At 42.8% G+C, this 24,274-nt stretch overlaps 1 protein-coding gene and 1 long non-coding RNA gene across 2 annotated transcripts; one reads left to right on the forward strand and one right to left on the reverse strand.

The window, feature by feature from the left end:
• LOC133465312 (amyloid-beta A4 precursor protein-binding family A member 1-like) lies at positions 1-23,461 on the reverse strand. Its single transcript, XM_061747990.1, is given in 14 exon segments — positions 1-454; positions 1,552-1,692; positions 2,038-2,157; positions 2,239-2,451; positions 3,106-3,285; positions 5,360-5,560; positions 5,649-5,735; positions 5,913-5,945; positions 7,059-7,204; positions 7,747-7,786; positions 7,874-8,143; positions 8,712-10,154; positions 10,156-10,470; positions 23,303-23,461. Coding segments are annotated over 13 exon segments (3,201 nt in total). The 5' UTR covers positions 10,411-10,470; positions 23,303-23,461; the 3' UTR covers positions 1-382.
• LOC133465314 (uncharacterized) lies at positions 3,271-12,910 on the forward strand. Its single transcript, XR_009784601.1, has 3 exons — positions 3,271-3,410; positions 7,373-7,470; positions 12,807-12,910. It is a non-coding gene; the product is annotated as an uncharacterized LOC133465314 (long non-coding RNA).
• Positions 23,462-24,274: the final 813 nt, after the last annotated feature.

A 24,274-nucleotide genomic window follows, 5' to 3' on the forward strand; every position in this document is an offset into this window, starting at 1 on the left:
TGGCGTTGGTGATTTATTAGCAGACATGAACATGCTTTGCTTCGCTTGTTTAACATTTGGGTTGCCCTGGCAATATTTAGGTCCAACAGTATGTAGTGTACATTCAGATATTACAGCTATTTGACCAAAAATAACATTTACTCTGTTTGCCACCTAAATATGCACAATAAGACCATCAATTTATCTTTGGTCTAACATACTGTATACCACATCACAGGAGCACGTGGCTCAAATGAAAATAAACCCCAAAAAAAAAACCACTTGTTACGCTGTTGATGTCTATGTTGCTGTGCACTGTACACATTAAGGCAATTAGCGTGATGTCAAACAGGTTGCAGTGGAAGAGTGAAAGCTGGATGAGCAGACAGAAAAAAAGGTGTTATCAGATGTAGACAGGTTGCTCCTGTGCAGTAAGCAGGCGGTACATGGCTGCAGGCATCGTCTTCATGTGGATCTAGAACCGAGACGGGGAAACATTTTATTTTCATGTTCAACTTGGAACTTAGGACAGTATAATAACTTCAACGGTGGCGGGACGACGTCACATGTGCTGACGTGACCTTTTTTTGCTTTATCTTTTATCTTACTAACTAGTAGTATACAGTATATGTATGAAAATCTGTAATAGTGCTGAACTTTCTCCATTTATTGACTATCAGAGATTTCAGTGATACGTTTGTTGCCCTTTCCAAGTTAATCATTTTTAATTATGCTAGGCGTGGTTCATATCGGGCAATGATATTTTTTTTTCGAGTGTTTAGTGTCTAGTGTTTTTTTTTTTTTGTTTTTTTTTCAACCAACCTCCAATCTAGTCACATTGATTGGACTCTAGCTCGACTGACTTCCGAATTAGCGCTCGGAGAAGTCATTAGCCTAGGGCATAGGTGTCAAACTCAAGGCCTGGGGACCAGATGCGGACCGCCACATCATTTTATGTGGCCCGCGAAAGCAAATCATGCTCGTCAACTTCCGTGATATTTGCTCAAATCTGTACCCAAATGCCAAATCGTCATAATAATAAACAATAATGTTGAAATACTGCATTTTTCTGTTACCAAACCCTTCTTGTACAGTAATTTAAACAATACTTGAACAAACTATTATCCTTGTCTTCTGATTTCAAAACTAGTTATCCCTCAATTTGTTGTGTAATGGTAATAATATGATTTGGTGATTAAACATTTCACTGTTCTAACGGCCCCAATGCGGCCTGAGACAAAAATGAGTTTGACACCCCTGGCTTAGGGGTTCACATACTTTTTCATGAAAACAATTGTTTGTTTGTGTGGTATTTTGGTCATTATAGCTTCACGCTAACGAAAACCCCAAATTTACAATCTCAAGGTTTCAGAGCATCGCATAACCCTAACAATATAGAAATTAGATGGGAATTGACCTTCTGAAAAGTATTATTGTATGTGTTAATAAATCTATATATGAATTTCACTTTTTAAAATGAACTACTGAAATAAATGAACTTGTCTACGATATTCTTAATCGTTAAAATGAGATGCTCAGCACCTGTTAACCCGAATGCAGATCACATCATACCTCTCCCATGGCGTTTGAGAGGATCTGAACGATCCTCTCGTGAGGTGTCGCCACGACGCTCTGACCGTTGATCTCAATGATGCGGTGGCCAACGCGTACGCCGCCCCTCTCTGCGATTCCTCCCCTCATGAGGCTGCAGATCTGCGCACAAACGCAACACACAAGCACAAGCAACACTCATATCTAATGTTTCATTGTTGGAGATAATGTCATGACTTACTACATCCTGTTTACAATTAGAGCTTTGTCTTTTCTCTTCGTTTCTCTCTCCCCTCTAGAAACTTTGTTCTGTTCTCTGATTCTCAATAAGCTTCAATTATAATAGTAAGAAACCACAGCGGAAGCTTAAACACTCCACTGTGACACAATAAAACTGTTCTGGCATAAAAGGGATACACATCTTCCATTTTGCTTCACCTAACAGCCAAACAGGACACAAAAAAAAAAAAAAAAAAAAAAGAGGTTATTCTCTGCGTAGATACTCACAATGCCGTTCTGGACACTAAAGCCAAGTTGATATCTGAGATCCGGCCTGCGAATGAGCACCATGGTGACTGGAGGACACCGGACAATGTTCATCTTGATCCTGCACTGAGACTTTAGTCCCTGAAGGAAAACGGAGTTAAGATTAGCCAGTAGAAAGAAGGACATTCAAAGAGTCCGAGAAATGGGAATTAGCCACCGTACCTTGATGATGCTCTGGCAGGTGCTGAGCGGTAAACCCACTAGGCTGGTGCCGTTGACGGTCATGATCTGGTCGCCGATGTTGAGTCGACCGGACTTCCCAGCGGGACCGGCGTGCATCATACTGGCGATGATGACGGTGGGGAGGATGGACCCCCAGCCTGATTCCACTATCACCACACCCAGAATCTCCCCCTTCTGCTTCTCTATGTAAACCTGAGGGCAAGGAAATAAGCTTGCAAAGTGATATCATGAATATGGACCAGGTTTGGGACGTTTTTTCTTTTTGAAACAATACAGCGAGTCCTTGGTTTATGACGGTCCAGACGTTCAACATTTCCAGGTTACAATTTAACTCAGTTACCGTCATACATAGCCTACTGTTTTTAATTGGATTGTTTTACATTCATGGCATAGAAGTGTTTTTCATACAAATATTTAATGTAATTATGACTTCACTACTGTGTTACTGTAGGTTAGGGACAATCTATGATGCGTTCTGACTTACAAATTAAAGTTACGTTGCGACCACAGGAACAGAACTCCATCATAAACTGAGTAATTTTCGTCATTCGAAAATATTATTATTTTAATAATAATAATAATAATACACCAGAATAATCTACTTTGCTGCCAATAAGGAATATTTCCTTATATTGGTCTTCATTTTCTTTGCTGACTGGCAGCAAGTAGTAACATAATTCCATTGTATCTATCGCATCCATTTCAACATTTTGACTTCTTGATTATTTTTCATATATTGATGGTATGGGAAACGACTTTCCGCATGCAGTGAGCGGAAAAAGTTTGAGGAACCCAGGAGAGCGTCAGAGACCGCTGCACTCTGCTGCCACCTGCTGGTTGACTTACATCTCTACAGTTCTCAGACTTGGAGAAGTGGATGAGGTCGTCGTTGTACATGTCCTGAGTGTTGAGTAGGTCGCTGTACTCCCTTTGACTCAGATCCTCGGGGTCGATGCCGTTGGCCCTGAGGAACTCCTGATAGGCCACGCTGAAGGACTGACCAATGGACTGAGCAATCAGCTGGGCCTGAAGAAAAGATGAGGACATTTTCATCCTGAGGGAAAAAATCCGCAGTTTCTTTGCCAGTGATTGTACAGCGAAGCTTCTATCTGCTATGGTCAAGTGTAAAAACGCCATTACTGTACTTACCAGTAAGTAGATTTTTCAATCGGCAGCCTACGTTTAAAAACATAAACCCATACTTTTTTACTCCTTGGTGAAAATATGTTCGTACTTTTTTTCACCTCTGTGTATGCCGACATGAGGTAAAGAAAATGTAACTACAGAGACGTCACATCAACTGCGGTTGAGATCTTAAATGACTGGGGTCTTAAAAGGAGAACAAAAAAACAGGAAAGCAGCAACATAGAGGAACGTGAGCCAGGGGACATTCATGACGATGACGCAATAGGCTTGGAGAAGCAACCTTATTTCACAGACATTTTTTGGTGTTGTCGGCATAAGAATGAGTCGTGGTGAAAATAGTTTGTCTGTTGCCAGCCTGAAAAACCACAAGCATGTAACGAGGTAATGTGTATTTTTTCCCCCCAGTTATTATCGTTAGCTAATTTAGTCATTTGCGTTAGTCGGTTGACATTGTTAGCAAGGCTATGGGGAAGACAGTAGCCTCAAACTCGGCGCCAACGCTAGCTAGCTAGCTAGCTAGCTTCTTTTTTTTTTTGGTTTGTTTTTCTCCTCATCCAAGTACAATTATGCAAGTTGATAGAAGAGGGGAAACTATTTTGCACGCAAAAAAAACAACAACAACATATATATATATATATATTGTCCAGCTGCTGTGAAGAGTGTTTCAGAGTCTCCAAAAGTCTCTTATCACAAATTGAACATTAAAAATTGAGTTGGCAATACTGAGCTTCGTCGCATGCCGTAGCTCCGCCCCCCCAGCGGTCACAGTAATGAGAGCTGCACAAGCAGTATTATTATCACGATGCCTTGTGATTGACTGGCGTCGTACTCTGCTTCTCGCACAAATTCAGCTCACCTATGATGCTAGTGAGGAAAAGCGGATAGATTGATATTGTTCTTATTCTTATTCCTATATTACGCTGTTAATGCAGTGCAGCTGTATATCACTGCAAACTGCAGCCACAATAATAAACATATTGTTAAATGAATACTTCTCCAACAACATCAATCAAAATTGAGCCTTGTTATCTTTTTTTTTATATATACTGCTCGTTTCGACTATCATTAGATGGTGTCGATGCACCAAATGCCACTGTTAGACATTACTGTAAATTCTACAGTTATTTACCACACACCATACACAAAAATATTTGAAAGTGATTTTACAGGAATTAACTACAGTTTACAATACATCATGGGATTTTGGCTGACTTCACACAGAGAGTTACTGTGACTGTTTTGCATGCAGCAGAACTGCGAAGCCATGTGGCTCCCAGCATGGATCGCAGAATAAAACGTTGAACTGTTGCCTTAATAAAGACGTTAATCCTTAATATTCATGATCAGGCTTAACGTTACATGAATAATGTGTGTTTATGTTACCCGTAGATCGTTGCTTGTGTGTCTGAGGTTGTTTTTTTTTCTTTTCTTTTCATGAAACCCTTAACTGTGGGTTGTGTGCGGTAGAATGACATCATGGTCAGTTCTACTGTAGGTCAAGGTAAACGTTACCTGGTGATTGAGCAACTGTATTAAATACAACCACATACAGGTACTTCTTGTGATTTCTTGGTTTGGCCTACTTGTTCTACAGGTCAAAAGGGCTCCTGTTCAGCTGGTGTAACTCACCAGCAACACAATGAATCAAAACATTGATTTGACACTGTTTCCAGTAAATTGTAAAATGTAAAACAGTAACTTATGTTTAATTCAAGTTTACAGTAAGTCACGGGCAACAGTGATGCAGTAAGTTACTCAAAAAAAACCCTATGAAATGTCTTAACAGTGTAGTTTATCAAAAAGTGGTCATTGAGTGCGTGTCTATTCTACAAATGATTATCTATTTCTATCTTTGAACATAAAATCAGCTTGAAAAGCGAAACAACCCAAATTTCAAACTGTACCGAACAGAGCCCATGTGACGATGACACCAAATGGCAAAGCGATGACTCACATCTTCGGACTCAAAGACGTGACAGATCATCCTGTAGAGCCTTCTGTCATCATTGGACATGGTGGTTTGCTCAGCTGTCTGGTCCAAGTTTTCCTGTGCACTGCGGGAACGGACCATCTTCCCCCGTGCCATCAAGACCACCATGTTGCCAATGTCGGCTATATAGGAGATGGTCCTCAGCGGCAAATCCATTAAAGACTCCTGGCCCACAAAAAAGTACATGATAATGTTCAGTAAAATGTCTTATTAAAGGTTTCTGAGCACTACAATAACATGGTTATTTCTCTACCTGAGTATCTGCATTGAGGACTTTGATTCTTTGTGTGGACATGAAAAGATCCACCTCAGCAGTACATGGAGTCTCACTGTCAGGACTCTGCAGAGAAACATCAACATAGACAAGAAGAGATAAAAGAATAAAGGAGAAAATATGTCAATCATTTACTTACATTTCCAAGTTTAAATGAAGAGACAACTGTAAAATCTGAATGAGCTATATGACATTTCAACACAAACTTCAATTTTCCACGAAAACAGAGGAGAGACAACTGACCTTTTTCCTGTTCTTTGCCTGCTTCTGAGCTGCCTGTAGAGATATAGAGCACAACTCAGAGACCAATATCCATCCATCCATTTTCTGTACCGCTTTATCCTCACAAGGGTCGCGGGTGCGCTGGAGCCCATCCCAGCAATCTTCGGGCGTGAGGCGGGGTACACCCTGAACTGGTCGCCAGCCAATCGCAGGGCACATATAAACGAACAACCATTCGCGCACACATTCACACCTAAGAGCAATTTAGAGTTTCCAGTCAACCTATCATGCATGTTTTGGGGATGTGGGAGGAAACCCACGCAGGCACGGGGAGAACATGCAAACTCCACACAGTCGGGGCTGGGATTTGAACCCCGGTCCTCAGAACTGTAAGGCAGATGTGCTAACCAGTCGATGACCGTGCCGCCGAGACCAATATCTTATAATTGTAATTCATTCATTCACTTTTTACCGCATAACCCCTCGGCCTTGCACTGACCCTAGAAAAGCACCTTATTCGTAATGGAGTGTTACTATCACTAAATGTTATCGGTTTGACGTTTTATTTTTTGCGAGGCCGTGCCCGCTATGAGTACCCACGAGTGCACGGCAAGTGTTTGACACCTTGTCAGTCACACCTTCTGTCTCCAATTGGTTGTTTTGGCTTGGGTGCAGTGGTTCCTTGTAAATTAAATGAGAAGCACAAGATGGGGCCAGAGAGAGTTGATTATTTGTTTTCAGGAGCAAGGCGAGTTCCACAACTAAATATGCAAAACATAAATCATACGTTGCATTTTTGGCATGACGCGATATATAATTTGGGTGATTGCTTGAGCAGATCTGAATATTTGAATGTGTGATAATTGTGATTTGAGTTTAAAAAATGTGAACAGTCCAACATGGAGCTCATTGAAAAATTCATGCACAAAGTTAAAGGGAAGCGAAGAATAGACCACAATGTGATGCTCTTGAGATCAGGAAAATCAGCAAACTAACTACATTTCTCTTGAAAAAAATTTGGGTGGAAAAAGGGTCTGTCTTGAACTTTATAGTGACTTATTGGCTAGACTATAATTTTGATCACAGTATTTGTATTTTATAAAGGCAGGGGTGTGTTCGTGAACGGCCTCAATGTCCTGCTGTCGCGACAAAACTCGGTGTCCTTACCCGCACTCTGTTCATGGCTTCTTGTGCCTGTTGCATGCGGGCGCTCTTTGTGGGTGTCCTTTCTGACAGCAGGTGGGTGCAGCCCAGGTATGTTGCAGCAAAGATGATGCCATCAATAAGGTCATCGGGGTCGCATGGTCCCGGGACTACACAGATGAAGTGTACTCATTAGGCATAAGCATGCATACAGTACATAGTCGGCACTGAATGGACAAAAGCAATGGGGCACTTTGCATTACATCTGAAGGGAATGAAATACAAAGATTGCTTAGCTCATATTGTCTGTTGTATTCTATCCCAAATGTGTTTCACAGGATTCGGGTCAGGGCTCTAAAGTGCTTCCACAACAAACTCATACAACCGTTGCTTTATGGATCTTGCTTTGTGCAACCCAGAACACAAAGTTGAAGAGGTACGTCCCAACCCAAACAAGCTATGTAAAAAAATAGGGAAGTGTCCAAAATATACAGTATATTGGTAATTGTTTGAGTACATACATATGGTACACATACATAAACAGTACAAACCTAAAATGGTAGAAATGTTGTGTATTGTTATTATAATGTATGCGTAAAGTTTGTGTCCATGTGCGTGTATATGCATATTTATGCGTACGGGTGTGTGTGTTCGTGCGTATGCGTGGTTTGTTCTGACAAACGTGTGGAGCTGAGCATAAGTGTATACTCACCATCCACAAATGTGGGAAATTGAGGAAGAGATCTGCAAATCTATAAAAAGATTTTTACAAAAACTTACATTAACAACTGAAATATTTGATATGGAAGGGCTTGTCTTTTAATGATTTAAGGGGTCACCTCTTGGACAGGCGGCTGCTGTGAAGGGGGCTGGACCCGATGTCGTGGATGCTGTTGGTTCTGTTGATGATGCTGCTGTTGGTGTGGTTGATTAGGCTGCACGTATGGGTGCGGTTGCATTGCGGCATCCCTTTGACCGGACTGGTGGCCTTGGGGCTGATGCTCGCCAGATTGTTGGGAATGGAGTGCTCTGGAGGACTCGACATTCAGCGGACTTCCAGACTCCTGATCTGACATAGATGCATTCTGGGATGGAGACCTGGACGCCAACTGCGAGAGGGACAAAGGGAAAGAATGTGGAAGGAAGCATAAGGAAGAAATAGAGTTTCTAAATCAGAATAAACACTCACGTCAATGAATCAAAGACCATGTTGAATGACAATCCAAATTTCTTGTAAAAACGTGGGTCTGCTTAAAGGGCTCCCAAACACGCGGAAGTTGAACTATATGTGGAGTAATTTACGTTATTCGTCCTTATGTTTCAGGCTTTTTAATTTGACCAAAATACAGTGAATCATCCATCCACCCACATTCTAAACTATTTCAGTTCAGAGTCACCAGAAAGCTGGCCTGATAGAGGGTCAGAGACCTCTAGTCAATCAAAGGACTGATACTGGACAGAGACAGACAGCCAGTCAAACTTACATTCAAGTAGTCAGTTAGGGGGTCGTCACAGAAACATGCTCTGTGTGTGTTTTTGTTTTGTTTTTTTCACAGCGGGAGGAAGCTGGAGTTCCCAACACAACCAGAAGGACGACAAGGTTCACTAAGACTGAAACCTATTGAGGCAAAAGGCTCATTACAATAATAATATTTGAAAAATAAGGGTCATACTTACATGGCCTGCCATCATCTGTTGTGGGTCGACCTCCTCTGTAGGGCTCATCTCTTGTCTCATTACCCAAATGGGCTCCACAGGCTGGTCAGGTGTATAGGGGGACCGTATCGTCTTGGTCTTAACCTCCTCAATGGCCTCCCTAATGTCTTTTATTACGAGGCTAATGGCGTCTCCTGGAAACTTTGTACCTTCCTCTGATGGAAGACCAACCTCATCCTTGGTGTCTCCGGCGCCGCTCTGCACAGATGATGGATGTTTTGTCCGTGTATCTGCTTGTCTAGGTACATGCCTAAAACTTTTCTGGATGGGACTTTGATTAGCGCTGCCCCCCTCTCCATCAGACTGACCGTCATAGTGGTGCAGCCGGCAGCCGACAGAGCTATCCACTTGGGAAGGATGGCTACCTCTGTCTTTGCCCCGCCTTGGTGCATGATGGGAGCCCTGGATAGGGGAGGATTTTTGGACATTCTCCTGTCTATGGCTGGTAAATGGCTCTCGGTGGGACACCTGCTGGGCCTCGTATGTCTCAGACTTCTGACGAGACTGTGTGTGAGGTTCTCTGAGTGCTTCAGAATAGGAGGTCTTAAGTGGTTCTGGAAAGGATTTGGGATGGGATTTTGTCTCTGAATGATCAGCCAGCTCCACATAAGACTTTTGGTGTGACTCTGTATAAAAGTCTGCATAGGTTTTGGGATAATATTCCAAAGGTGATTCAGAGCACTCGTCGTCGTCGTCTTCAGGCAGCAGGTCATTGTCGGGCAGAGGGCTCATACTGGCTTCCTCGCTGAAGTGGTCCAGCTGCGGGAAAAGTGGTGCATCGGGGGACGATGGTGGAGTAGGGGACTGGAGTGGCGGAGGGCTGTGGAGAGGTCCATCGTTACTAAGTGAGGCAGCACTTTCTGTGTCTGAGCAGAGATCAGTGATTTCACTTCCCTGAGCTTCAACATCTACAACATCACCATCCATATCTTCCTCCTGTTTTTTCACGTCCTTGTCTCCAAAAACCTCTGCTCCTTCTTGGACTGCCTGTACGTCTTCATGGGTGCAGCAAGAGTGATCTGTGGTTGAGTGTTCATTTGCTCCATTCTCAGCTGGTCCTGGTTCTTCATTCTCCTTAACTTCTTCAGGTGGGTGAGTCAGGTGGGGAGATCCTCTGTCCTGTAAATGTTCCTTAGAAGGACCATCTGTAATGTCTTGCTGCACTTGACCTTCTATGTGGTCTGAAACAGGTAAAGATTCCTGTATCTCCTTGATTAGTGGCCTCTGTCTTTGACCTTTAAGTCTTGGATTTGGGTCACCACGACGGCGGTAACGGGTGACAGCGGGCCGGAGCTGCTGGACAGGGCGTGGTTCAGTGTCTTGAATTTCATGGGAGGGAACAGCCTCTGGGACAGAACCGGGGAAACTAGCCTGACTTTGGCCTTGCGCTTGTACTGATGGCGGGACGCCGGCGTTGGCGTTGTGAACCACCACGACCTGTAGGTGGGTGGTGATGATAAGGAGGTTGATGAGGATGGTGATGAAGGTGGGAATTCAACTCTCCATCTGGACTGAGGATCTGACATGGCCTCCAGGGTCGACGTACAGGAGGTTCTCCAGACACTGAGCCATTATTCTGCCTAGTCCTCTGAGAAACGGAGGCGACAGGGCTTTCCTCATCCACTTCCCCACTGCACTCTTCTGGATACTTATGGCTCATTTTATAGAGGTAATCTGACTCCAATTTTTAAAACATAGTCCTTTAACCTACATGGAAACCCTTCAGACACAGATACAGAGGACAATATAAACAAATGATCATACAAGCGCAAGGAAAGGTTGAAAAGAGAACAAAGATTCAGGGCTCTATTTCATAAATAGCGGGAATTCAGTGCTGCGCTTGGCGTAACTCTGTGAGGAAGCGGGCTCGACCCGGTTTTGGTAATTTTGTGAACCGGCATGCGCCCAACGCATTTAAAAGTTGGATGTCCGTGCTGGTTTGGACATCATCGCAACCAACCTCAATCCTGTCCAATCGAAGCGGCTTCTCTCATCCATTAAAAAGTGGCGCAATCATCTCGCATGGACACATCTCTCGGTGGCATGACTGGATCATTGCACTTTAGCGGGTACGCTTATTAAATACAGAATGAGATGAGAAAACAGCTAGTGACTTAAATATGTCCCTTCCAACGATCATTTATATGCCTGTCCCCCCCCCCCACCCCCCCAGTAGGCAAACGTTTAGAAGGACTTTTGGACATCAATATCTCACTCCTCCATGGGCATCTCCAAGGGCAGTCCCTCTTGCACTTGCATGAAAATCAAGATTCACCAGTTTTTATGCTGAAAAGCAGCTACGCCGTCTATGAAAATAGAGCCCTGAAGATGTGAGAATTTGGAAAAGTGCATCAGATTACAACACACACTCACACAATTGAGTAGTGTAATTTAAAAAGTAAGAGACATTATGTTGCTTTTCTTTCCTGCCAGCTTCTATCAATGATGCTATACTAATCGCAAGAAAAATACATCCACTGGGACTTGTTTGGTTTCTCATTGCACTTCCGACCACTTTATCGCAGCTGCCAGCAGCTGGCAGAACGAGAGGAGACCAAAGCTCAAAGAAGAGTCAGGGTTGGAAGACGAACTGATATTTTACGGATATTGGATAAGAGCTGACACAGAGCGATGGATAGACCAGTGATCTGAATAATAAGGGTCCTGGGAGTTACAGGGCAAGTTGTGATGCTAACTAAATATGATGAGGCTATCAGGGTATCCATCAGTTATTTCCCGTGGTAGCCTTTGCTGTGTATCGTACTGTTAGAGTACACATAGAATATAATCTTACTAATGAACGAAAACCAGAAAAGGAAAGAATGTGCAAACTAATTACACGGAACAAAATGGCGAGAGCTTACCTTATTAATCATTGTTTAAAATATTCCACTCCAGAGGGGTTTATGATCTGTCTGTCTGATAGTACATCTCATTGTTATTTCTTACTAAGTATTATGCCAACCATTTACCTAATATACCAATAGGAACTGACAATGGAAAAAAAGAATTATCAGTATGCAATATACAGTACATATATTGCTTTATGTGTGTAAAAGGACTAGCGATGGCCATTTGAAGAAAAATAAAATCATTGATCACTTATGGGGAAATGTAAAATTAGTTGATTAACTGTTCTTTAATATAATTTTATTGGAGAATCAAACAATCTGATTGTTCTTAACACCTCTTTCAATGACAGTGTTATGTTGAGTAGAATAGAGATGTCAGAAGAAGTTGAAGAGTTCCAACGCAAAAGCCAACAAGCACCATGTAGACAAAAATAGAGCCACGTCTCCTGGCAGATTGCCTATCACGGCATTGATCGATGGTGCATTTCCTAACCCTACAAATCCAAACAACTACAATGTAAAACTTGCCAAAAAGGAAGGTTTCATTGCAGGAAAGAACAAGTGCCATACGCATTTTGCTGCAGGTACCGTCATTTCCATTGAAGCCAATCTTGAGCCAATACCTATTATGTCACCACAAACTCGTCACGTGAGGTCTCAAACATGTCTGTGGCCGTTCTACTTTGTTTAGTCGCTGCTATTGCGGCTTTGATTACGCTTGAAAGTGAGCCTAAAATAAGATAATCGCGTGGACCGGTCCAAAAGAGATGATATCACGAAACTCATCGGTGTAGTGATGTGTCGGTTATGAACGATCCTGTCTTTCAGTTCAAAGACGTTTTTGAAAGACGATCGACGGGATCCGGCTACTTAACGAGATCGGTTTTGTTTTTTTTCTCATCTTTTTTCAGTTTCACAAACAACCTGCATTGGGCATTACTTATCAGGGCTGCTGTTTCAGCACCCTGAATGCAGCCCGTGTGTGTGTCATGAGTGCTTTGCAGGGTTGACGTGTTGGAGTCTAGCAGCTGCACCTTGTCACCCTAATTTCACCTGACTGCTCTTAAGACGCTGTAGGACTCCAACTTGTCGCCAGACTATCAACGCTCTACGTCGAGTTCGTAGCCTGGCCACCTTGCCTATCTTTTTGCTTCCTGAAGACCTCGTGAGTTACCTCTACCTAATTCTTGTTCTTTGCTCCCAGTCTGTCATGTGCCCTTGCTCCCTGGAAACCAGTGCTCACCTCTTGCGGCCCACCGACAACACGGACTCCTACCCTGCCAGACCTGTCCTCGTTGGAACCCTGCCAATCTCGGATTTAATTCTCGGAGTTCCTTTGTTCGTTTCAGAGCTGCAATAAACCGTTCTTCACAATCACACCTCCCTGTCCTCTCTGCATCTGGGTCCAACTTGCAACCTGAATCCTGACATTACTTCAGTTAGAGGAAAAAAGACAAGCAAGGGAACCTGCTGTTAATGAATGTACAAGTGTGTCTAGTGTCTACTGCGACTGTTGCTGCTCATACAACAGTTCTATTTAGCAATCTATATGATTTTTTTTTTTCAATTGTTAAAGAAATATGAATAATTCATATTCAATATGTATTTTTGAAATCAGTAATTCATCCATCCATCCATTTTCTGAGCCGCTTATCCTCACAAGGGTCACGGGAGTGCCGGGGCCTATTCCAGCTATCATCGGGCAGGAGGCGGGGTACACCCTGAACTGGTTGCCAGCCAATTGCAGGGCACATTGAAACAAACAAACATTCGCACTCACATTCACACCTATGGGCAATTTAGAGTTGTCAATGAACCTACCGTGCATGTTTTTGGGATGTGGGAGGAAGCCGGAGTGCCCGGAGAAAACCCACGCAGGGGAGAACATGCAAGCTCCACACAGGCGGGGCCGGGGATTGAACCCCAGTCCTCAGAACTGCGAGGCAGACGGTCTAAGCAGTCGTCCACCGTGCTGCCTCAGTAATTCCTTTTACTCATAATTTCGTGATAAAGTTGAAGCAACAAAAAAAGTGAGGGTCCACTGGGCTGTCGAAAGAGCAGAGCCTAAAGAAGCGGCAGATTCCCATTACTGATTAGGTGAGACTGATGTTGGTGATCAGGTCCGTAGGTAGATTCAACGATAAAAGCCTTCGTTTCTGCTGGTCGCAATCAGGTGCGTCGGCAGGATTTTGAGGCGAGCGGCAAAGAAAGAAGATACTTGAATCTGTGCAATCAATGTGACTTCTCTCCCTTTGAAGGGTTAGGATTAGGGGAGGCGGCATGGTGAACGACTGGTTAGCACATCTGCCTCACAGTCGTGAGTACCGGGGTTCAAATCCCAGCCCCGCCTGTGTGGAGTTTGCATGTTCTCCCCGTGCCTGTGTGGGTTTTCTCCGAGCACTCCGGTTTAGCCCCACATCCCAACAACAATATAATGCCCATCACCAAAAGGTACTGTAATCGTACTGTATATACAAACAGAAAAGGGACATAGCAAACCCAGATGGTCAGTATGGTGCCAAAAGTTGATTTTGTAATCTGACCACAAACCCCAACTGCCAGGTTTGACTGGGAGGGTGCTGGATGATCCTCTCTGCACAGTTTGCACAGTCGACGCCAGGCGCCTTGGAGAGAGGCTCAGCAAGGAGGACTTGGCCTAGCTGCAGATGGCCCAGTAGAGCGGCGGTATATCTGCAGAGCCTTGAGCAGAGTGCTACACTTCCATCTGTCAGGGTGCAGTGAAAGCTGCAGTGTTGGAGATTTGCTAACCCATTAACTCACTAATCCACTCCTGACAAACACACACTGACAACGACACACGTGCTACTTGGGCATATAAGAACCTTGAGCTACACTATCATACACACTGTCAAACACAAGGTAATATTTACATTTTGAGACACAATTAGGCTTTCATTTCACTCCCCTGACACAAGCAAATCAGTTACAGAAATGTGAAATTGCTTGTCTAATAAAAGCCATGTGAAGTGAATGAGCGTCAAGTGACATCCGCTGCTTTGTAGAAATTCTAAAATTGAAATGTTGGTTTTCGGCCTTGCCGCTTCCATGCAATGATTTCTCCAGATTCTCTGAACCTTTTGATGATATTATGGACCGTAGATCCCTAAATTCCTTGAAATTATACGTTGAGGAACATTGTCCTTACACTGTTTGACGATTTTCACATGCACTAGTTCACAAAGAGGTGAACCTCGCCCCAACTTTGCTTGTGAATGACTGAGCAATTGAGGGAAGCTCCTTTTCTACCCAATCATGGCACCCACGTGTTCCCAATGAGCCTGTTCACCTGTGGGATGTTCCAAACTCGTGTTTGATGAGCATTCCTCAACTTTCTCTGTCTTTTTTGCCACCTGTCCCCCCAGCTTTTTTGGAACGTGTTGCAGCCATAAAATTCTAAGGTAATGATTATTTGCTAAAAACAAGTTTATCAGTTTGAACATTAAATAGCTTGTCTTTGTAGTGTATTCAATTAGATATAGGTTGAACATGATTGGCAAAACCTTGTATTCTGTTTTGATTTATTTTTAATACAACATCCCAACTTCATTGGAATTGGGTATGTATTTGAAACTTGTCATTTCTTTCTTGAATTAAGTTTAGATTGGTAAACTTGCTCTTTAGAAGTTTCTTTCGTTGAAGTTGGCAGTTGGTTTGCACTTTGATCCGAACCAATTTGTGGTCACTTCCAATGTCAAATTTGTTTAGGGCGGTGAAATCCGTAAATCCCCCTTTGTCGATCGACAGGAATTAGTCTAGGAATGGTAGTGTTACCTTTGGGGCTTTTCCATGTCCACTTTATGTTCAATTTCTTGTTAAAGAACGAATTTATAAAGTATAAGCCTTCTTGATCAGCAAATTATATTAAGCGTTCTCCTCTTTCGTCTCTTGATCCCATTCCGTAGGATCCAATTGATTTCTCGCCAGAGTTAAGGCCAATCCTGGTGTTAAAGTCACACATGACTATTCGAAATGTGCGCTTCGATTGACTATAAAGATAGGATAAATCTTCGTAAAACGCTTCCACCTCATTGTGTGGCTGATGGTTGGCGCATATATTTGTAACAATTGAAGTGAGTAACGCTTTCCAATAGAGATGTATGTGGCGAGTTTGTCTGAAATACTTTTGACGCAGGTAACGTAATTGGCGATACGTTTATGAATAATGAAACCAGCTCCATCATCACGTCCGCTTTCTGATCCTTTGTAATAAAATATTATTGAGAGCCATTATTGCAACATAGCTTTTCGATGTATTTCACAAAGTTCAACCTCTGCATCCTCCTCTCTTACACCAACTGCCCTCATGTCTTCGCTCACTATTTCTATCAACCTTCTTTTTGGTCTGCCGCCAGCTCTCTAGCCTGGCAGCTCCATCCTCTTCATCCTTCTACCAAGATACTCACTCTCTGTACTCTGGAAACAAACCAACAAACTCTTCTCTATCTAACTTTGTCTCTACAATATTTCATCTTGGCTGAGCTCATTTCTAAACCTATCCAATCTGGTCACTTCGAGTGAGAACCTCAACATCTTCACTTCCGCCACCTCCAGCTCTGCTTCCTGTTGTCTCTTCGCTACCACTGTCTCTCATCCGTCCATCATGGCTGGCCCCACCACTGTTTTATAAACTTTGCCCTTCATCCCAGCAGAGACTCTTTGGTCACATAACACACCTGACACCTTCCTCCAAACTTTCCAACCTCCTTGGACCTATTTCTTCACTTCCTTACCACACTCCCCATTTTTCTGGACTGTTGACCCCAAGTATTTAAAGTCCGCCACCCTATTTTCTCCCTGTAGCCTCACTCTTCCCCCTCCACCTCTCTCATTTGTGCACATATATTCTATCCTACTTCGGCTAATCGTCATTCCTCTCCTTTCCAGCGCACGCCCTACACCTTTCTAAATGATCCTTCACCCGCTCCCTCCTTTCACTGCAGATCACAATGTCATCTGCGAAGATCATGGACCACGGGTATTCCAGTCTTATCTGCCTCATCTGCCAGCCTACCCATCAGCACTGCAAACAGGAAGGGGCTCAGGGCTGATCCCTGATGCAGTCCCACCTCCACCTTAAACTCCTCCGTCATACCTACGGTACACCTCACCACTGTTCTGCTGCCCTCATACATGTGCTGTACTATTCTAACATACTTTTCTCCCACTCTAGACTTCCGCTTACAGTACCACAGTTCCTCTCTGAGTACTCTGTCATAGGCTTTATCTACATCTACAAAGACACAATGTAGCTCCTTCTGACCTTCTCTGTACTTCTCCATCAACAACTTCAAGGCAAATAATACATCTGTTGTACTCTTTGTAAGCATGAAACCATCCTGTTCCTTGAAAATACTCACTTCTGTCCTGAGTCTAGCCTCCACTACTCTTTCCTATAACTTCACTGTGTGGCTCATCAAGTTTATTCCTTTATAGTTCCCAAAGCTCTGCACATCACCCTTGTTCCTAAAAATGGGCACTAGCACACTTTTCCTCCATTCCTCAGGCATCTTCTCACCCACTAGAATTCTGTTGAACAAGCTGGTCAAAAACTCCATGGCCACCTCTCCTAGATACTTCCATACCTCCATAGGTACTGTATGTCATTAGACCAACTGCCTTTCCATTTTTCCGCCTCTTTAGCGTCTTTCTAACTTCCCCCTCCCTAATCAATGTCACTTCCTGATCCACCACACTTGCCTCTTCTACTGTTCCTTCTCTCTCATTTTCCTCATTCATCAACTCCTCAAAGTATTGTTTCCATCTATCCAGCACACGACTGGCACCAGTCAACACATTTCCATTTCTATCCTTAATCACACTAACCTGCTGCACATCCTTCAGATCTCTGTCCCTCTGTCTGGCCAACCTGTATAGAGCTTTTTCTCCTTCTTTAGTGTCCAACCTTGCAAACATGTAATCCATATGCCTCTTTTTTGGCCTTTGCCACCTTTACCTCCAATCTATGTTGCACCTCCATGTATTCCTTTCTCCTCTCCTCAGTCCTCTCAGATTCACACTTCTTCTCAACTAACCTCTTTCCTTGTATGAGTTCCTGTACTTTGAGGTTCCACCACCAAGTCTCCTTCTCCCTTTTCCTACCAGAAGATACATCAAGTACTCTCCTGCCTGTCTAACCTGATCACCTCGGCTGTAGTGGTCCACTCTTCTGGAAGCTCTTCCTGTCCACTGAGAGTCTGTCTCACCTCTTCTCACAACACTCTTACTTTCTCAGCTTTCACCACGTGGTTCTCTGCTCTGCCTTGGTCTTCTTAATCTTCCTACCAACCACCAGAGTCATCTTACACGTCACCATCCTATGCTGTGTAGCCACACTCTCCCCTACCACCACTTTACAGGCGGTAACCTCCTTCAGATGACATCATCTGCACAGGATGTAATCCACCTGTGTGCTTTTACCTCCGCTCTTGTATGTCACCCTATGTTCCTGACTCTTCTGGAATAAGGTGTCCATTACAACAATTTCCATCCTTTTTGCAAAGTCTACCACCATCTGTCCCTCCAAGTTCCTTTCCTGCATGCCAACTTACCCATCACTTCATCACCCATTTCCTTCTCCAACATGTCCATTACAATCTCCACTATGACTCTCTCTCTCTCTCTGGGATGTTCAGAATTACTTCATCTTGCTCCTTCCAGCATTTCTCTTTCACCTCTAGGTCACATCCTACCTGTGGGGGCATAGCCACTAATTATTACATTCACAATTAACGCCCTCAATTTCAACGTTCAGCATCATCACTCGATCTAACACTCTTTTCATCTCCGAGACATTCTTAGCTAACTATTCCTTTAAAATAACCCCCTTCTCCCTTCCACCTACTCTCCTGGATGCACAATAAATAAATCTTTCTCCTAATCATCATGTCAACCATCTCCCGAGCCTTTTCTGTCATACTCGTAACATTCAAAGCCTTACAGTTGTAGGCTCTGTGCTTTCCCCTTCTCTTTCTGCCTAAGAACCTGCTTTCCAGCTCTCCTTCATCTTCATCGAACTTTTAGTCTCTTCATTCAAGTTAACTGATGAATAGAATGAACTTCATATAAATAAACATGCTGGTATAACACATTTTAATTAGGACTGTCAAAGTTAAAGCGTTAACTCACGATTAATCACAAAAAAATGATTGCATTAATCATGTATTAACTCAGATAAATCACACAATTTATTTTGACCACAACACGCCTTTATCTAAACTCCGGATGGATATCTAAAATGCGGTGCAGGTTGCTATAAGGTCAGTGATCAGGTTAGTGCTTACACTACTGCAAAGATAAGTGAGGAGACTCCAACAGTTGTGCCCAGGGGCAAATTTTTGCTTCAAAGGTCATGTCGATGGGATTTCGAAAAAAAACCAAAGGTCATTTTCATATAGTTACATCGCTGAACTTTCTTTTCATCAAAGCACAACAAGTTTAAAATACCATCTCAAAGCAAGATGTGGTTCTATGTGGGGTATATTTCGCGCCTGTGATTAATCACGATTGATCAAAATTCAAATGTGTTATTAATCTGATTAAGAAAATGAATCAATTGACAGCCCTAATTTTAATTAATAATGATCAGATGATATTTATATATTTTTTACAACATATACATTTTGGGGTTTTACTTTTTTACTTTTAAATGAATAATTATTTGCTCAATACTAGTTGATTAGCTTTCCTGAATCAGGTGACACTCTGCGATAGCAGCAATTGGCTCCTGTCTCTTGGCCGCTACAATGAGGTCGCTCCAATGGAAACATACTACTACTACCAAACGCACATGTATATAATAGAAGCATATACAACAATGTTTTTCTGCAACGGCGTCACAGAGTTAGTATTCAGTATTTCTAGACAAGAGATTTTTATGATCATTCTCTTTCTTGTATTATCATATTTTCTTGCACGTGTCTCATTATTTAGGCGTCTTGTTATTCACGATGAAACACTTAAACACTGTGGAGTCATGAAAACAAAGTGCAACATTAAAAGTAATGCGAGAGTTAAATAAGACACACATTCAACGAACTACGGGTACATATTATTCATGTTACGTTAATCCTGATCGTTCGTGAACATTAAGCATTAACGTCTTTATTCTGGCAACAGTTCATTCAACATTTCATGCCGCAATGCATGCTGAGAGCCCCACGGCTTCAGCTACAAAATACAGTAAGTCTCCGTGATCCCACGATGCAGTGCAAATTGTAGTTCATTACTGCATAATCACTTTAAAGCGTTTTACTGTATGGTATGTGGCAAATAACTGTCGAATTTACAGGAATGTCTAACAGTGTACTCAGTCGGGAGTTGCAAATACTGTACTGCCCGAACACGAAAATGATGAGGTATTAGAGAGGAAATACAATTGAAAACAATTAACCGATTAAGAAAAATTGTCAAGCAGCAGATGTTGTATTTAATAGCAGACGATACACCCTGCATCGCTCGCCAGTCAATCACACTCAACATTTACACCAACAGTCACTCTAATGCTGGCTACGTGAAAAGAATATTAAAATAAGACTCATCACGTAAAAAGGAACTCTTCACTTTCAAGCTATTTTTTTTTTTACTTGAAATAAGTCGAAATAAGTAACTTTTTTAGGTTAATAGGTCTTATTTTAAGTGTAATCTGATAAGCTTTGAGACTTCGACTAGAACTAAGACAAGTATTCTTCTTATTTGGAGTCGTGTACCTCCACACTATTGGTTATGAACTCCAACAGTTCTAATGAATTTTCAAGGAACATTCTATGGAATTTAGACAGCGGGATGGACAAAACAAGGATGTGTAATATAACCATCATTACGTTGGTCTCCAAAAGATAATATCTGATAGAGGCACGATTCATTGGTCTGACTTTCAGTTGCTGCTCAGTGACCGTGCGAATGCGAGTACGAACGGTTGTCTGTCAAAACAAAAGCCCTGTGAGTGACTGGCAACCATTCCGGTGAGTAGTTTTAGCAGTTTAGAAAACGGATGGAAATATGGACATTTTACAACCATGGTCTAACATCCGTCTGTCGTTTTTCTATACCGCTTGTCCGCATTCGGGTCACGAGCGAGCTGGCTTTGGGCACATTCCAATCAGAGGTCACCTATGGACAAAGAACCATTCAACTCCCATTCACACCAACGGGCAATATGGGGTCTTCCATTACAAAGCACTTTGAAGAAACTTGATGTACAGATGAAAAGATTTACAGTTTAAACCAGAAGTTTACAACATACACTATATAAAAATACACACATATTTGTCCTCACTGTCTGACATGAAATCAGAATAAACTTGTCCTGTTTTAGGTCATATTAGGATGACCACAATTATTTCTAGTTGCTAAATGCCAGAATAATGAGGGAATGATTTTTGGGACATTGTTTTTCTTTACTTTCTTCAAAATCAGAAGTTTATATAGATTTCATTTGTATTTGGTACGATTGCTTTTAAAATGTATGGCCTGGGTCAAACAGTTTGGATATCTTCCCCAAGCTTCTCACAAAAGGTTGCACGGATTTTGACCCATTCCTCCTGACAGAACTGGTGTAACGGAGCCAAGTTTGTGGGCCGCCTTGCTCCCACATGCCTTTTCCGGTCTCTCCATAGATTTTCCGTTGGATTGAGATCAGGGCTTTGCGAGAGCCACTCCAAAATACTGCCTTCGTTATCCTTAAGCCAATTTGTAACTCGTTTGGCAGTATGGCCATCGGCCATTTGGAATATCCACTTGCGCCCAAGCTTTCACTTGCTGGCTGATGTCTTCACATAGCAAAACAAGCCCACAACATGATGCTGCCACGCCCACATATCAAAGTTGGGTTAGTGTTTTCAGACTTGCAAGCTTCCCTCTTTTTACTCCAAATGCAATGACGCGCCTTCTGGCCAAACACTTCAATCTGAGTTTCGTCAGACCTCGTAAGAAATGTGGGCCCTCTGTGCATTTGCAAATTGTAATCTTTTTTTCTTTTTGGAGTAATGGCTTCTTCCTGGCAGAGTGGACTTTCAGCCCATGTTGGTACAGCACTCGTTTCACTGTGACTAATGACACACTCTTACCAGCTCCAGGCAGCATCCTCACAAGGTCTTTTGCTTTTGTTCTTGAGTTGATAAGCACATTTCAGACCAAAGCACGTTCATCTTTGGGACACAGAACCGGTCTCCTTCTTTAGCGTTATGACGGCTGGACATTCCCATGGTGTACACGTCTTAATTGTTTGAACAGATAAACATGGCACCTTCAGGCATCTGGCAATTGCACCCAAGGATGAACAAGACTTGTGCAAGTCAACAATTGTCTTCCTGATATTTTGTCTGATTTCTTTCGACTATCCTATTGCGTTACACAAAGAAGCAGTGCGTTTAAGGTGTGCCTTTAAATACATCCATCTTTAATTAACTCAAACGTTGTCAATAAAGCTTCAGAATACATGACATCATCATCACTGTATGTAAACTTTGGACGGAAAACAGTTCCCATTCTTATTGCGTTTAGCAAATAGAAATCATTTTGGTAATCCTGATTGACCTAAAACAGAGTTTAGTCAGGGAAGTTTAGTCTGATTTCATGTCAGTGAGTGAGATAAAAAAAAAAAGCATATGACTGTTTTTATAGCGTGTATGTAAACTTGTATGTGTCATTTGGTTGGGTCTCTAAACAACATCATTGGGGTTTTCTAACCCTGTGAAAAGAAGCACTTAGATACCACTCGAGTTTGTGGCGACACCGGCACAGGAGTCTATTTTTAATACTGTAATTTTTAGGCATAAACCCCTCTTCTATTTTACGTGGTGTAGGCTACGTACAGTATTTTTTTTTTTTTTTTACAGTATATGTCTGATATAGACCCATAGTGTCCTTAATAAAGTTGATTATGAATTAACTTAACATGCATGTTTTTCCCAACTGAGAAGAAGCCAGAGTACCCTGTGAAAACCCACGCGAGCCGGGGGAAAACATGCAAAGTCCACACAGAAAGGGATTTGAACTCCAAACCTCAGAACTCTAAGGTAGATGTGCAAACCGCTACTGCACCGTGCTGTCCATGGTCTAATATCTATCCATGCATTTCCTATCCCGCTTACCTTAGGCGGTATAATAAATGAATGTGAAAAATAATGCCAATATTTAGGCCTAGTCAGTGTAGTCAAGTCAGTAATGGATAGGGCTTACAATTTGAATTTGCTCTGCGCGCACTCAAATGTGGATGTTTTTTTTTTTTGAAGCATTTAATTATTGAGTGCATCATCATTCCTTCTTGCCCCTCCCTCTCTCACACACAAACACACACACGCAGAGTCATGTTTCTTGCACCGTGTTTGCATAATAACAACATAGCTCCAAAATCCACGAAACGCATGCAATGGAATATGTCAAAGTGTCGAGTGCCTTGAGGACTCGCTAACGTGCAGGGCTCAGCTAAGCCATTCCAAAAAATGACAGCGTCTCCCAAACAGAATGATGTTGTGTAATGAGATGCACTGTGAAATCACATGACGATGCCTAAATCCACGATTCAGCTCGGTCAAACGGCGAATGCAAATATGATGTAACAGAGGAACAATCTGTCACCTGTCTCGATGCGCCTCCGGACTCTTCCATCCGGCCAGGTGTCGTCAAAACAACCATTGATATAAACATACAAACACGACGCACATTCAGCCACGGTGTTACCTGTGTGTCAGCCAGCGGAGGAGAGGTGCGGCTCCGGCCGTCTACATCCCTGCCCCCTCCTCCTCCTCCTCCTCCTCCTCCCCCCCGGTGCCTGCTCGCTCGGCTTGCTACGGTTCGGTTCGTCCCTCCAGACGACGACGAGTTCTCGGGCTAAAGCAGAGAGCGGAGCCCCTCCTCCTGCGCGCTGACATCACAGCGGATTAGAGATGCACAAAGCGCCTTTTACAAGCGCTGCGGATGCTGACATGGTTCGTTGCAGTCGGCGGGGGGGGGGCGGGGCTACCTGACAGCATGGCATCATCATCATCGTCATCATCATCATCGTCCTCGTCATCATCGTCATCGTCCTCATCATCATCTTCGTCATCATCCTCATCATCATCGTCGTCATTATCATCATCATCATCATTGTCATAATCATCGTCATCGTTGTCATCTTCATCATCATCATTGTCATCCATCATCATCATCGTCCTCATCATCGTCATCATGTTCATCCTCATCGTCCTCATCATCATCATCGTCATCATCATCATCGTCCTCATCATCATCATCGTCCTCATCATCGTCATCATCTTCATCATCTTCGTCATCATCGTCATCATCATCATTGTCATAATCATCGTCATCATTGTCATCATCGTCGTCATTATCATCTTCATCATCTTCATCATCATCATCGTCATCATTCTCATCATTGTCATCATCATCATCCTCATTATTATCATCATTATCATCATCATGTCAGTCACATTTATTTATACAGCTCTTAAGAACCAGTCTCAAGTCTTAGTAGTGTGCCAGGTAAAACCCCTTCTCAATGTCACCACAGGCTGACACGGGGGCGCTATAACCTTCCATTTTGCTCTCTAAAGCGGCATTAATGGAGAGGTGGCAAAAGTACTCACACTGTGGTAAAAGTATCTGTACTGAAGTGGAAGTACATGTACCTGTGTAAAAAGACTGCGTCAT

Source organism: Phyllopteryx taeniolatus, chromosome 15 (assembly GCF_024500385.1).
Source record: "Phyllopteryx taeniolatus isolate TA_2022b chromosome 15, UOR_Ptae_1.2, whole genome shotgun sequence".
Taxonomy (NCBI): Eukaryota; Metazoa; Chordata; class Actinopteri; order Syngnathiformes; family Syngnathidae; genus Phyllopteryx; species Phyllopteryx taeniolatus.